This window comes from Echinops telfairi, unplaced genomic scaffold (genome assembly GCF_000313985.2).
Source record: "Echinops telfairi isolate 266 unplaced genomic scaffold, ASM31398v2 ScPeMD7_70;HRSCAF=299, whole genome shotgun sequence".
Lineage (NCBI taxonomy): Eukaryota > Metazoa > Chordata > Mammalia > Afrosoricida > Tenrecidae > Echinops > Echinops telfairi.
The window spans coordinates 6,790,511-6,806,106 of NW_022103968.1; the positions used below are offsets into that span (position 1 = coordinate 6,790,511).

General features: G+C 52.5%; 1 protein-coding gene across 1 annotated transcript in view; it reads left to right on the top strand.

The window, feature by feature from the left end:
• CPXM2 (carboxypeptidase X, M14 family member 2) overlaps positions 1-15,596 on the top strand; it is a 108,672-nt gene that overhangs the window by 26,616 nt on the left and 66,460 nt on the right. Inside the window, exons 3-4 of the mRNA XM_045291391.1 lie at positions 3,478-3,587; positions 15,431-15,570. Of these exons, the coding sequence (XP_045147326.1) occupies positions 3,478-3,587; positions 15,431-15,570 (250 nt within the window). The remainder of the gene's footprint in view (positions 1-3,477; positions 3,588-15,430; positions 15,571-15,596) is intronic.

Consider the following 15,596-nt stretch of genomic DNA (forward strand, 5'->3'; position numbering starts at 1 on the left):
TGTCTGCAGAGACCCGTCCCTGGAGAAGGCCCTCATGCTTGGTAAGGTCGAGGGGCAGTAGGGAGAGGAAGGCCCTTGGCGGGCTGGACGGACATCGTGGCTGCAACCACGGACTCGTGAGAACAACGGGGAGGACGATGCAGGGCCAGGCCACGTTTCCTCCTGTTGTACGTGGGGTCGCTGTGGATCAGAACCGACCGAATGGCTCCTAACCACAACAGGACAGGCTGGCAGAGCAGGGCAGGACGCTGTGGTCTGCTCAGCACAAGGCACACCTGCCCCCAGGACTAGCACGAAACCATCTGAACACCTGACAGGCACCGGCTTCCCCCTGGAGTCTGACCCATCTGCAGTCGGATGAACATTTCCCTGAAGTGTTCTTTTCACATTTCCCCACGTTTGCTTCACCCATGTGGCTTCAGAAGGGTTTGCCGTCTGAAAGTCAGCAAAGACGATTTGGAGGTGAGGGGGAGCTTGTCTGTCCTGCGCGTGCCACGGCCGGCTGGCAGAACAGACAGGCTCAGTGTGGAGTTGCAATTGTGATGATTCTTCTTCTCCAAGGAACTGCAGAGTCTCCTGGGACCTTAGCAGCAACTAGGGGGTTGGAGGGTGGGTGGAGAGTGTGGGTGAATTGCTCATGGGTGTCGCAGCTCCTTCAAACCTTGGGTGATTTCATCAGCTCTCATTCAAAGCTCATTTCCAATTTCAGACAGGTCAGCGGCCATCGTTTCTGGATTGCTCTCTTTTTAACTTCCCGGTGACAGATACGTATCTGCTTGTTTGCTGCACGTTTTCATTGTGATGGGGCATGAACGCTTACAGAGCAAATTGGTTTCCACTCAACAATCCATATGCATTTCGTTTCATGACATTGGTTGCGGCTCCCACAATGCAATAACACGCTTCCCACCCCCTCCCTGTCTCCACCGTTTCTGTTAGCCCTTCTTCCCCATCCCTGCTTGCCTGCTGAGTGTTCTCTGGGAGCTCTTTGCCTGAGGATGGATGCTTTTTCTCAGGTGTGTGTATCTCCCATGTTATTGTTCCCTGGGTTGGATGAAGGTTGACCCACAGGGATGAATTAAGTCCCAGGCTTGAAGGGTGTGTAAGGCCCCACAGTCTCAGGGTTCCCACCAGACCTTACAGATGGGTGAGTCAGATCTTTTTCATGATTTTAAGTTTTGCTCCCATTTTTCTCTTCCTCTACCCAGGACCTCTTCCTGTGGTCCCTTTGTGAGAGGTCAGCCGTGGAAGCTGAGCACGATCTAGTTCTGCTGACCTCAGGGCCAGGGCAGCTGGGCCTGAGTGGTCCTTGTTTCTCCACTTCCTTGATTTTCTTGACTCTGCTTTGGCCAGAAAGGGACACATAGTTGCTCCTTAAGTGGCCGTTCATGAACTTTTAAGACCACAGGATGTCCAGCGGTTCTCAACCTCCCTAATGCCATGACCCTTTCATACAGTTCCTCGTGTTGTGGTGACCCCCCAACCATCAAATTATTCTCGTTGCTACTTCATCACTATAATCTTGCTGCTGTTATGAACTGGGCAACCCAAAGGGGTCACAAGCCACAGGTTGAGAACTGCTGATGGAGACCATTGTCTGTATGCACCAAGCTGACTATGTATTGTCTGTATGCACCAAGATCTTTAAAGTAACCCTTGAAACACTTGTGCTGTCTCTTTTATGTTTCTAACTAGGCAATACTTCTAGCTGCTTTGGGGCTATTTCCCCAAAGATGGAGAAAAGTCTTGCTGCTTAATAGGTGGTATTATGATGGATAGCTTCTTGGATAGGGACCAGATGAGTCTTTTGAAAATGGGGAGTAAACTGAGGTCTGACACCTTGTTCTGATGTTGCATTGCTTTGGGAGTCCTTGGCTGGTGGTGTTCTCTGGGCTCTACTGTGGGCAGGATTTGTGCCAAGGGCATGGCTTTCACTATCTTGGGCCCCGGTGTGCTCCTGACCCCAGTATTCTGGTAGTTCTCTCGGCAAAGGTCTGTGGTTATGGTATGGGAGTGTAAACTACTGATACATCCATCTGAAAGTACCCTTAATGTGCCTGGACTGGTGGTCGATGGCTTAGTTGGCAGTGAATTCTAAATTCTAATTAATTATCTCTCAGTCCCTTGCATGGACATCTCACTTTCTTTCTTTTAATAAGTGTTTTGGTTTATAATTCACATATCATAAAATTTAGTACTTCAATCACATTAAGAAGAGTTGTGCAATCATCACCACTATCAACTACCCCCCCCCAACTCGTCTGCTGTGTCCCTAGGTAATTATTAATTACTGTCCCTATACATTTACCTAGCCAGGATTTCATATACAGAAAGTCATACAAAACGCAAACAATAAACAAGCAAAGAGAATAAAACCACCAACAACGACTAAGCAAAACAGTAAAACATCAATTGAAAACAAATGATTTAAAAATGAACAACTTTAAAATCGGTCAAAAGGGAGATCAGATGATAAAGTGTTACATCTTAACCTAATTACAAATGCCTTCACAGGCTTTACAATGCTCTCGGTCTGAGAGTAAGGCCAGTCATAACCCTGGACCTTGGTCATGAGGAATTTTCCAGAGGCTTAATCCATGTGATCCATGTGAAGATGCTACGAATGGATTTTGGTCTTTCAGTGTCATCCATGCCCTTGTGTAAAACAGCTGTCGAATTTAAGCTCTAATGTCATTCCCTTCTTTGGATTTGGGTTTTATTATTTATAATCCTTGGATCACACAGGCTGAAGTGCTTCTTCCATGTGGCCTTCATTGATGCCTCAGTAAGATGGCTACTTGTTGAAGACAACCCTTTAAGGGCCCAGATGCAATTCTTAGAGTTGGGCACCATGTAGTTTCTAAACCACACTTTGCTACAGCACCCATAGCTGCAGTGATCTCTTCGTGAGGGCGAGCATCAGGCAGGGCCATGTCATAAGAGCTAATTGTCCTTAGATTGGGGCTACGATTAAGCGGACACACGTTTTTGATGAGAAAGGAACAAGCAGTACCTGCCAAGGCTGCGTCAGCTCAAGGAAACCCATGCGTGTCAGAGAAGAACTCTACTCCGTAGGGTTTTCAACGACCGATGTTTTAGAACCAGATTGCCCGGCCTTTCTTCTGAGGTACCTCTCTGTGGATTTGAACTTCCAATCATCTGGTTAATCTCGACAGGACAATTTGCTCCACCAACCAGGGACCCCAGGGTTACAGTTGGGGTTTTCTAATGCTCCTAGTAGCAACAGATTCCGTCTGCTTCCACTCCAGCCTTCCGGCGCCTTGGGGTGCACTGGGTTAAGCAGCATGGGCTGCTCACAGAAAGTTGGCTGTTTGAAGCTGCCAGCAGCTCTGGGGGGAGAAAGATGGCACCGGGAGGGACCCTTTTCTGAAGGCTCGGGATGGACCAGGGCTCCCCAGGGGTGGATGTCCCGGGCACTAACAGGACCCTGTGGCTCATCAGTGCTGTGCTTTGCAGGTTGCCCACCGCTGGGACTGGAGACCTTGAGGATCACGGACTTCCAGCTGCACGCGTCTACAACCAAGCGCTACGGCCTGGGGGCGCACCGGGGCAGGCTCAACATCCAGGTACAGACAACACGCCACCGACCCGGAGAGGGGGCGGTTCGAGGCCATCCAGAGGCACCTGGGGAAAAAGGCCTGGCCTTGGACTCCCAGAACGCAGGCCACTGAGCGCCCGGTGCATCACAGTCCTGCCCTTGCACATGGGGCAGCCTGATACCACCGCCTCGGTTCCGTGGGGATCACACTGGCCGTTGCTCTGGGGCTGGAGCAGACCCCGCGATGTCAGAACAAAAACAATCACAAAACCGCACAGCCTCCCCAGACACCCACGTAGAGCTGTCCCACTGGGTGGGTCAAGCTGTCATCCTTTCTCTTACGAGTTTTCTTTCAAAGAGTCAAGACTTGATTTGGGTATTTTTATTCTGCATTTTAGCAGGGCGTCCCCCCCCATTTGCCATTTAGTTGTTGGTCATTTTATTGTGATTTGGGTGAAAGAGTACAGAGCAAATTAGTTTCCCATTTCCCTCCCTCCCACCCCCTATGTCCCCACATTTTGTTTCAGGACACAATGCAGGGTCTGCTGTGTCACTCTGGCCACTTCCTCCCTGCCCCTCCTCCCACGTCCCCGAGCTTTGCTTTAGGGCCGATGCTGCGCTTGGGTCTCGGAGGGGTGGCTGCTCTGAGAGCCCCTGCCTGTGGTTAGCCTACTTGGTGACCTCCGGCAGTGAGTCCGGTTCTAGGTTGAGGGGCGTCTGAGGAACGACGGGACGGCATACAACCACAGCAGCAACAGCAGCAATAGCAGTGAGGCCCACTGAGGGGCTCGGGACAGCATGCTGGGGATCTGGGTTCAGTCCCCGGCCATTACAGCCACCGCGGGTTTTAGCAGAGCTTTCGGTCTAAGACAGGCGAGGAGGAAAGGCCTGGTAGTGCACTTCTCAAAACCAACCCACACAAACCCTGTGGGTCACAGCTGCCCTCTGCCTCTCACTGTGCACAGGGCCTCTGGGAGATGATGGGGGCTGACGCGGTGGCAGCTGTCAAGGATGTCCTCCCTGCCTCAGAACGTGATGTGGATGCTTCTGCGTGTTGCTGGGGTGCCTGCCATTGACCCCAGACAGAGGCAGGCGGACCACAGCATGGGGCTGGGTTTGTGCTTCAGCTCCGTCCAGCCACCCAGGTTCCCTAGCAAATGCTGACTAGTTCAGGCCCCAGTTTCCAGAGTCAAGACCCCACGGCACGGTATCTGATCTTCCCAAGTGCGTAAGTCAAGTGAATCCCCTCAAATCCACCTCCCCACACACCGTGCTTCCCAATGCAGACTGAACTTGCCCAGTCTTATTTTTCTCTTTTTCTTTCCCATCCTCCCTCCATCATTCCTGACCCCCCCCCCCACCCCGTCCCTGGCCTCCTTATAGCCTTCAAAGTCTTACCTGTTGTTGGGAAAACAACTTTTGTTTTTCTTGTCTTTTCCTTATTTATGATAACGGTGTCATGAAATACTTCTTTCTAAGACTGACCAACGTGGCTTCAGCACAATGTCCTCTAGTTTTGTCCACGTCACGCTGTGTACAAGAGAGGTGTCATTGTTTTTACTGATGCGTACTATTCCAGGAACTGACCCCGCCTTGTCTCACGGGTGAAGATTTTGTAGGCATGTCAGCGAATAGAATTTCATGCACGGAGCGTCCTGGCATCAAAACTAGTCACCATATTCACAGCGATAGAGCAGCGAGCTAGTTTCGTCCACTCTCTGCTGGCCAGGCTCTGTGGCAAGGACTGGGTGGTGGTCCAGGCTGGGGCACTGTCTCGTTTCTGCCTCACAGGAGCTGGGGCCCTTAGGCAAGCTGCCCATTTTCTCAGAGCCTTGAGGTACAATGGCCCCCTGCTCCGCCCTGCCCCCCTTCAACTCTGTTACCTTCAGAGTAGCTCTCGCTGCAAAAGAAGCCAGGAAGTGCAAGCCCTGAGACTCTTTCAACATTGACGATGCCCACACCCGTGAGAACTCTCTCCTTCCACAGACGCCTGCGAAGAAGAGCCCGTTCCTGCTGGGCCCGCTAAGGGCAGGGACGCGAGCTTCTGGTTCACTCCGGACTCTGCCTGGTCATGGAACCAAGCTCAGCCTTTTCTGGGAATTGTTTCCTTTAGTTCCAACCCGAGGGAGTGCTCTGATGGAAAAGACATGGGCGGTGTTGCTGACAAGACCTGCCCTGGTTCCCCCTGCACCTGGTTTGTGGGTGCCAAGACGAGCACCATGCGGTGATATGCCCCGAAGGTCGCTGAAAGGCCAGTGACTTGGGTGCACCAGGGGCACCCAGAGCCAGTGGTGTCTGACACATGTGCATCAGCATGTCCTCGTTTTGCTCTCCTGGGTGCCCTGTAGGGGGAGGGCCTTCGCCAAATCCAGGGTCAGCCTGCTACCCCAGAAGGACTGGACTGGACTCCTGTTTGACAGTCAGGTTAGTAGGACAACTCTTGTCCCCGAATCCTAAACACAAGGACCCTAGATGACAAAGTAGAATGGCTTCATGGGGTCCCCAAGGTTGTAATCTTCATAGAGGCAGATGCTACAGCTTCCTACAGTTCACCTGCTGGGTTTGAACATCTGGCCTTTCGGTTAGCAGCCTAGCACTTAACCACTGTGTCACCAGGGCCCTGCTTCCTCCCCTGTGCTGGAAAGTAGTAATGTAGGTGCTTGGATGATGGTTTGGAACAAGGAGGTGGTATTTCACGGTCACAGGAAAAGACAAGGGCTTCCAGATGGCTTGTGGTGGTCTGGCCACAGCCCCCAACCCTCTGTGGTCCACTCGCGTTTGAAGTGGGTCAGAGAAGTCCATTGCTAGTGCTGCTTTCGTAGGGAAGGGCTGGCTGTCGGGGCCATGGTCTGCCAGGACCGGGATGAAGCTGAACGCCCATAATCATTCCACTGCAAGCATCCCAGGACACCAGGATGCTGGAATCTGATCCAGCCCTGATGTAATAGAGAGGCTTGTTTTGTTTTATAACTGATAGGGTCTGAACAATTTGAAGAAGGACCAGATCCATGGCTTTCCGTGCGCCCTGGGGGAAGACACTGTTCAGTGCTGAGACATAGAACCGACGTCTGTCCTAGCGCTCCTGACCCCCTCTCATGACAGCTCACCAGATTCATACACATGTGCCACTGGGTGACCTCCCGTAGCCTTCAGACCCATGCACCCAGGGCCCTGATCACCCAGTCCTTCAGGGACCGCTGGTATCCTGGCAGAAAGGTTACTGGGGGGCCTCAGCATGGCACTGGTTTCTTAGGTGTCACCTGGGCACCCCCCACACCTGCTCACCTCAGCCTTTGCAGATCTGCCTGGTGCCCTGGGTCTTGGTCTCCAGTGCATGTCAGGCTCACTAAACCTCCAGCTCTGGAAGTTCTCTGGGTCCTGGGCGGGGGGGATACATGCTGCTAACCAGAAGGTTGATGGATGGTTCAGATCTACCCAGAGCTGCCTCGGAAGAAAGGCCTGGAGGTCTACTTCCAAAAGTTCAGATCCGCTGGAAGCCCCGGGGAACAGTGGCGCTCCGAAACACATGGAGTCACCCTGAGTCCCAGCTGGCTAGACTCTAGCCGGCTCAGGGTCTCGGGTGGTACTGTTGAGAGCTCGACTGCTAACCAGGAGGTCCAGCGTACCTAGGAAGGAAGAAAGAATGGTGAGCTGCTTCTGCAAGGTCACAGCTGTGAAAAGCCCATCGAGCGAGCGCAGCCCTGCTCTGAGACACAGCGGATTTTCTGTGCTGCCCAGGCGAAAACAACCACAAGGGGTGTTGTTTACAAACCAAAGAATGCTGGGCTTGTTCGGAGAAAGGGATGCTTTGCTGCACCTGGCTTCAAGCAGCCGTCTGGGAGCCGGTGTTTGGGTGCTAGATGCGGGCGGCTTGGATATTTGTGTCTGGATGGGAAGATCAGGACTCGGTACGTTCAACGGCATGCTCTCGGAAGGCTCACGCAGAGGACTTATCCCGGGGGTTAGAATGTGCTGTTCTTACATGCCAGGAGCTGACCTCAACAGCCCAGGAGATGAGCTAGGCGTAGAAGAACACACAGCAGAGGCGAAAGGGAGCCCCACATAATAAGAGCCCCCCTCCAGCCCACGAATTGCACGTCGCTATGGAAACTCCAAGACTGGCTGGTGCCGGCGCTGCTCCCCTGCCCCTTGCTAGCTGTCAGCCCCTCTGCCGAGCACACTTTTCTTTACTGCCTCTTCCAGAGGAGCCCTGGTGGCGTAGGTGGGTTGTGAGCGACAAGGTTGGCAGTTCTAAACCGCCAGGGGCTCTGCAGGAGAAAGAGGAGGCTTTCTGTCCCCATAAAGAGTTGGAGTCTGGGTACCCCCAGGGGCAGTGCCACCCTGGCCCATAGGGTGGCTGTGTGTCGATGGCGGTGGCTTTGTTTTGGTGTCTCTTAGCATGTCTGGAGGGGTGTCTCTGGTGTGGAGGTAAGGAAAGGAAAGTCTGATCAGGGAAGGTCCCGCTCACCCTGGTCCCTCCGCTAGAGACCCCAGAGCTGAGGCCCACATGCAGGCCTTTCAATGCCAGGTGAGCCTGGTGCAAGTCCCCTTGCCCCCTCCTGCATCAAGAGATGACTCATGTGGCCCCCAAACTCCTGGCCTCTCTTTGTGTTCCATCTTGGGGCTCATCTCCCTGCTGCCCTCTTTCTGCTGGGTCCATAGAAGCCTGTGGGTGCCATAGTGCCACACTGTGCCTTCAGTGTCACACTCCAACGGGCCTTCTCTTGGAGACTCAGGTCCCCCTCTCTCACCTAAGTGTGTGCACCTGGGGTTCGGTGGGCAGCGGTTTTCTGTTGGTGCTTGACTGGAGCCAGCCAGCCGGAGAGCCTCCGGGAGAGGAGGAGGGTGACAGAGAAGAAAGAGAAGCTGCTTTCAAACATGCTTCGTTTAACACGAAGCAAACCCTGAGGGTGCTTACACGGGCTGAGCGCCGCATGCAGCCCCCGATGTCGATTCAGATCCAGACACAGTGCGCCATGCTTGTACCTGCCATAGCTTCCACGGAGGGGCTCCCCTGGAGTCCTGCTGGCCTGCTGGTTATGTCCACAAGGTCAGCAGTTGGATACCACAAGCAGGAGAAGGTGACGTTTTCTGCTCCCGTCAAGAATTAATCTTGGAAATCCACGGGGGAAGGTCTCTCGTGTCGTGTAGGGTCTCGGTGGGTCAGAATCGATGAGGTGGCAGCGAGTTTGCTTGTGTGCCTAGTCCCGGTACGATCATCACAGCAGTGTGATCAGGCGGCATCTGCTTCTGTGTCTTATAGGCAGGCTGACGCCGGGAAAGCTGAGTGCTGGCATGTTACCGCCCACTCGGCAGCTCCCTGCCGATCAGCAGACAACAGTGCTCCGTGACTGGTTTTTAACCAGTAGACAGCCAGGCCATTCTTCTGAGGCACCTCTGGGTGGGCTCAAGCCGGCAATGCTTCTGATAGCAGCCAAGCTCGTTATCTGTCAATGTCACCCAAGAAACCCACGGACCTCACAAGAGGTAGACGTTCGCCATTGACGAAGAAGGCCAAAGGTGAATCGATGTGTTTGAATTACGGTGCAGGAGAAGACTGTTGAAAGTACCACAGACTGCTAAAAGAACCAAGCCTCGGGAGTACTTCTTGGAAGAAGTGCGGCCAGAATGCCCCTTGGAGGCAAGGATGTGAGACTTGGTCTTATACACTTTGGACACGTTGTCAGGAGAGACCAGTCCCTGGAGAAGGACGTCATATTTGGTAAAGTCGGGGGGCTGCGGAAAAGAGGAAGAACCTCGGGGAAATGGTTTGAGACCGTGGCTGCAACAGTGGGCTCACGCATAGGACCGGTGGTCAGGGAGGTGCAGGGCTGAGCGGTGTTGGGTTATGCCCTGCAGAGGTCGCTAGGCATCCTAACTGACTCGATGGTACCGCACGCCAGCAGCTGCAGCCTGAGAGGTCGTCAGATAAGGAGTTGAGGACCTGGGACTTGACCTCGGACTCCAAAGACACACGTCTGAGAAGAGAGGGTGACTGCATGCCCCCTCTGACGGATGAAGGGGCGATGGCTCCTACTGAGCATGGACCAACTCGATGATGCTGTTAGAACCACCAAAGTGCTCCCCAGCTCTTCATGGAACTGAACGAGATCGTGAATGAGGGAAACCCTTGACCTCTTTCGCGATTAGTCTAGTCTTCCTCTCGCCTTCCCTTCTTTTACAACCATTAACACATGGTTCCTGATCTGTTTAACAGATTCCATTGTCAAACATTTTGAGTATTAGACTCTAGATATTGACTGGGAGCCTGGTGGCAAGGCAGGCTATGCATTGGGCTGATAATCACAAGGCCAGAGGTTTGAAACCTCCAGGCCCTCCAGGGGAGAAAGAGGAAGCTTTCTACTTCTGTCAAGATTTACCATCTCAGAAACCCGGAAGAGGCAGGCCTACCCTGTTCTATGGAGTTACCGTGGTCAGAATAGACTGGTAGGTTGTGCGGTTTGTTTGTTTTTATGCCCCCTAGATACTAATTGGTTTCCTTGATCAAGAAATAGATTCGAGCTCTGACCATGTCTTCAAAAGCCATGTATGTGCCCTTTCAAGGGCTTGACTGCCCGGCGGAGTCTGTTAGTTGGACAGGGCTCTCTGCTCACCTCTGGTTGGTACAGACGGTTCGCCTTTGAGTCCACCCAGAGGCCCCTGGCGATCGACTCTGGAAAAATCGGCCACTGTAAACCCGAGGGTCACAGTTCAACTCCGACTTGCAGGCAGCCCCGGGAGCCAGTGCTGACTCAAGGCTGGCTGTTTGAAGTGGCTCTCTTCATCTGCAGCAGGACCGGCCGGTCTGGACCCGGGCAGCTCTGTGCGCGGCTGAGCGTTGACCACGCAGGTTCTGTGCGTGGTCATAGGTCTTCGGAGTTTGTGGACGCTTCAGTAGAGGGGTCCCATCCCACTTTCTCAGGTAGCCCTGCCCCCTCCCTTCCCATGGTGCACCTCCCGGGTCATCTATCATGTTTCAGACATTGCTACTTCCAACAGTCGCTTCTGCTTCAAAAAGTAGCTTAAAATAACGACCAATGTGTTATTTCTGTCAAAACAGCCCTGGGTGATGTCTGCAGACTGGCAGCTCTGAGCCTCTTATCCAGCCCTGTCTGGTAAAGCTTTGCGCCCACTGGGATGGAGCTTTTCCATTTGCTTCCAGACGATTCTCTACAGAAGCTGCTTGTGATTGTGAAACCCTTGGCCCACAACCTGTCAACCACAGAGGGGCTTGGGGAGAGCCATTTGTTTCCTGCACGAAAGACCAAGCCCTCTGCCCTAGAGGGAGCATGGTGTCATCCTAACCCCCAGCAGAACAAGCCAAAATCAAGGTCGGTGCTGCTGAGATGGTTCAAACTGGTGGCCACCCCGTGTGGTCTGGCGTGGAACTGTGCCATGGGTTTTCTAGGCAGGAATCTTGGGGGGGTGGGGGGCGGAGATTGCCAGGCCTTTCTTCCGCGGAGTCACTGTCATTTCTTCCACCAGGAACCCCAGTCCACTTCTGATCCTCTTCCATGTTAGTAGAGGCCTAAGCCAGTCTTGTCTCTCTGTAAGGAACTGAACTAGAGTGTCTCCAAACTTCCCCAAGCATGATGCAACAGAGAGCCACGAACCGAACCCTCGTCTGGGCCACTCGGAGGCCTTGTATGGCATTGTTTCTTACTCTGGGGTGTGCTTGGCTGACATGTCTGGGCCACCGCCTCCTCTGTCACAGCATTCTCCGGGGACTTGCTTTTTAAATTCAGAACCAACTCTGCAGAGCTGGCTGTCAGTTCTCAGTGAGTCTGCTCGGAGAGGGCTCTCACTTTGCCTGACATCTGGCCAGCTTTAATTGACGGTCTGGTCTGATGGGGGGGAACTGGAGATTGACAGCAGAAGCAAACACTTTGGCCAAACGGAGAGTTTCCAACCCACACCCACATCCCAGGCAGTGGACTTTGGTCAGAGAGCCAGAGTGTTTCCTCCAATCATGGTCAAGGACAGGCACGTTGGACTGTGCAGCCACCATGGCCTTGTCCGTTCCGCCTTTGACCTGGGTTTCTCAACCTCGCCATGGTAACATTTAGGGTTCTACAATTCGTTGGGGAGCACGACTGTGCATTGTAAGATGTTAAGCAGCATCTCTGGCCCCTACATTTCAGTTCCCATCAGCACCAGCACCCCCACTCTCTGCCCTCTTGTGACTGCCCAAATCACTCCTGACACCCCCACATATTCCCTGTGGGTCAGGTCCCATGACTCCAGACTCTGGGTCTCCTCTTTCTCCGGATGCTGTCACTCTGTTCAGGATAGTTGACATTGTAAACCATGTAATTGCAGGGAGCTGGGAAGGTATTGTAACCCCCTGATATTGTTGGGTGCCCTGCTGTGGATCATCAACCCGTATTGGTCCTTGTGACCTAGTAGCATGGAGCCCTAGGGCTTTTTTGATGGTGACCTTTACGGCCACAGGTCACCAGGTCTTTCCCTAACTGAGCTGCGAGTGGTGGGGTGGGGGTGGGGTTTGAACTCCCCACCTTGTGGTTTACAGCTGAGCACTTTACCCTCTGTACCACCAGAATACCCTAGATGTTTGTGAAACATTGAGTAGCTCACCAAGCAGCCACCCCTGCATAGTTTGCCTGTGGTCACCAAAGATTCATTGTTTAAAAAGGAATATTTTAATGATAAGAATTGATATTTATTGAAGGCTCATATTATGAGCCTGTGCCTGTCTGTGCTTCCTAGGAGGGATTTCTGGTGGCACTGTGGGTTAGGTTACAGGCTGTCAACTGTGAGGTTGGTGGTTTGAACACACCAATTGTTCTGAAGGGGAGAGACGAGGCTGTTTGTTCCTGTAAAGACTTACAGTCCCTGAAACCCTATAGAGGGGGGTCTCTATGAGTCAGGAGGGATTTGATGGCAGTAGGTTTGGGGCTTACCATGTGGGGCTCTGTTGTGAGCACAATCCACATGCTGAGGGTGAAGTGGTCATTGGTCCACATTTGAACAGAGGGGGAAATTGAGGCAGAGTGTGTCTGGGCAGATTACCTGTGCTTATGTAGCGTGTGTGAGTGCTGCAGCCGGCTTCAGCCTTCAGGGAACCCATTAACCATCATGCCGTATGGTGGCTGATGATAAGATTCCAAGTCACAAGGGAGGACTCGGCATGGCAGGCAGAGGGGCTTCCCCAGCTCCCTCCAGCAGGACTGGTGAAAGTGACAATGTCCTACCCCTTGGAGTCTCTGGGACCGGTCCCAGGACAGATAGCAAATGAAGCAGCTATTCAAGAAAATCTCAAATCCAGTAAGAACAAGGATGATCAGTCTTGAACCTAAGTCACCCCCTCTTTGTCCTTCCTAACTCAGCCAGACTGGTGCAGCCAAGAGGCGATGAAAATGTCCTCCAGTGCCCGGTGGCAGTGGACACGTCTAGCTATCATTGACCGACCAACTTTAAATGGATCGACTGGCTGACACGTGAACTCCGTGTTTATAAAATGCTTTAAAAAATATCAAGACAGGGGCCCATGTGCAGACCTCAGCCCGGCCACCCAGTCCTCAGCTCCAAGAAGACCAGGCTGTGTGTTTCCCGCCTGCCCCTTCCTATCACCCTGCTCCTTCACGGCAGTGCGATCGTTTCCCCGAGTCCGTGCGACTGTTCTAAACACCAGCCTTACGGTGTTTGCCAGAAAAGGAGAAGGGTAACAAAGCAGAAGGACATCACGGTTTCTGCACAGGAAACTCTCAAACCAAAAACATAAATAAAAGCAAACTCGCTGCCCCTTCAGGTCAACAGCTGCTCATAGCGATCCTACAGGACCTGGTACAACTGCCCAGTGAGTTTCCGAGGCTGTTAGCTCTTCTTGATGGGAGCGGGAGGCCTTTCTCCAGACACCAGAAGAGTAAGGTGACCAGACTTTAACATTGTAAACCGGGACACCATTGATAAGACTCCTATCCTGGCAAAATAGCCGCCTGGCAGCTGAAAACCGTATACCCTAGCTTGTCATGCATTCTTTCCAAAAATCGGACGTTTTTAAAATTCTGTGGTACACGGGACAAATTGTTAAAAATTGGGACTGTCCCGCCAGAAGCGGGACATCTGGCCACCTTACATAAGAGGTCACTGATAGCTTGCAGGTTTCCATCATTAGGAGGCTGGCTGCCTTCAGGTGAAGAAGGGCTGGCTGTGTCATACCGTCTGGGCTCTTCTCATGGATGTCTGGTTGTTTGGCCGTGTTGAGAAATGAGACCTGTTCATGAAGTCACCGTCACCCTTTCAGAATTAGACCCTGAACAAGAAGCCCACCCTGGAGAGCAGTGAAGGGCCTGTGATTCACACTCACAAAATCTGATCTTTCTTTTATGACGCTTGGAGGTGCCAGGGAGCATTGCCAAGTCTTTGTTAGAGGTGCCACGTATACCGTTTGGACACAGCGTCACTGCCGAATCGAGAGTTTGCGTTTTAGAGGGTCTTGACTCGTGGAGGCATTATACCCACCACCATTTGAGGTGGAGGTGTTTCCAGAAGTGCCTGTTAGGTGATACTCCAATATTTGCTTACCTGGTTCCTTCGGGGCTGGGCCAGGAATGGACTGGCTGGGGGTGGGGGGTGCAGTGGTTTGGTCCTGTCCAAGGATGATGGAGAGAGTTTCACCATGGAATTCTTAGCCAAGTTGTCCATCTGCTACAGCTGGACGCTGAATTCCACATCCCCACTGCCTATTAAAAGTAAGACTGTCCCCAGAATTTGAGCTGAACGTGCTGTGGGGTGGGGAAGGGCAGCTGACCCGGCATCCTTATCTTTAGCCCCTTAGTCAGACTTGGTCTTGTTCAGCTACGTCCTTGTAAGCCAATCAGAACATATGGATCAAGAATAGAAAATCGAAATGCATGCAGAAACCATGTCAGGGAACCAGGAAGCTTCATGTGCCTTGACATTTTGTTCTGAGGTCAAGGAATTCCCTCTTCAAGTGATGATAAGATAGGGAAGATTCTAGAATGTCACTTACATTCAGAACTAAAAAACAAAACAGACCATAAAGCTTGTTGGGCAGTAACAACAGCAGATATCCACCACATCAAATGTCTTAAAACCAAATAGATAAATATCCACTTTATCTAACCGGAGGTGAAGAAGCCCTGGTGGCACAGTCGGTTGTGTGTTGGGCTGCTAGCTGTAAAGTCAGCAGTTCGAACCCACCAACTGCCCTGAGGAAGAAAGATGAGGCTGCCTGCTCTCATAAAGATTGACAGCCTCAGAAACCCTTCATGGGGCGGGGGGTTTGTGAATCAGAGTGGACTCACTGGCAGTGTTTTTTCTTTGTAATTTGGGTAGATAAAGGTACCCTTCCACACGCAGCTCCAATCGTCCCTCTGCCTTAGGGCTGTGGTCTCCCCAAAGTTAGAGCAAGTGGCTTGCGCTATCCTTAAATGCTCCCACAGCGCTTTTCTCAAGGCCCTGATATAGCACGTGCCCAATGTGTTCGCATTCATCTATTTTCACGTCTGTCTTCCTGCCTGGATGCTCAGGTCCTGTGAGAGAACAATCCACCTTATATCGCAGCACCTGGCATGTGTGGGCTGGTACGTAGGAGACACTCAATCTGTGTCTGTTGGAGGAATGAGTAATAGGAGCGCTCAGTACTTGCATCTTCACGCTGGGCCAGGAGAGGACACAGCACCCTCAAATAGCTCCAAGTGCTTCACACCAGGCAACTCCCCACAATGATCTAGAACTAGGGGTTGGGGGGCACCATGCTTTTTAAAGTTTGCCTCCTTCACCCGCATCACCTCCTCTCCCTCCCTCCTTTGTCGTCTCATGAAAAGATGTGTCTCCATTGCCTTTATGTCCAGGTCTTTCTGAAGAACGTCTTTCCCTTCTTTCCAGGCGGGCATTAACGAGAACGACCTCTACGACGGCGCCTGGTGCGCCGGACGGAACGACCGCCATCAGTGGCTTGAAGTGGACGCCAGGCGGCTGACCAAATTCACTGGCGTCATCACACAAGGAAGGAACTCGCTCTGGCTGTGAGTGTGGTGGGGCCAGCGCTTTT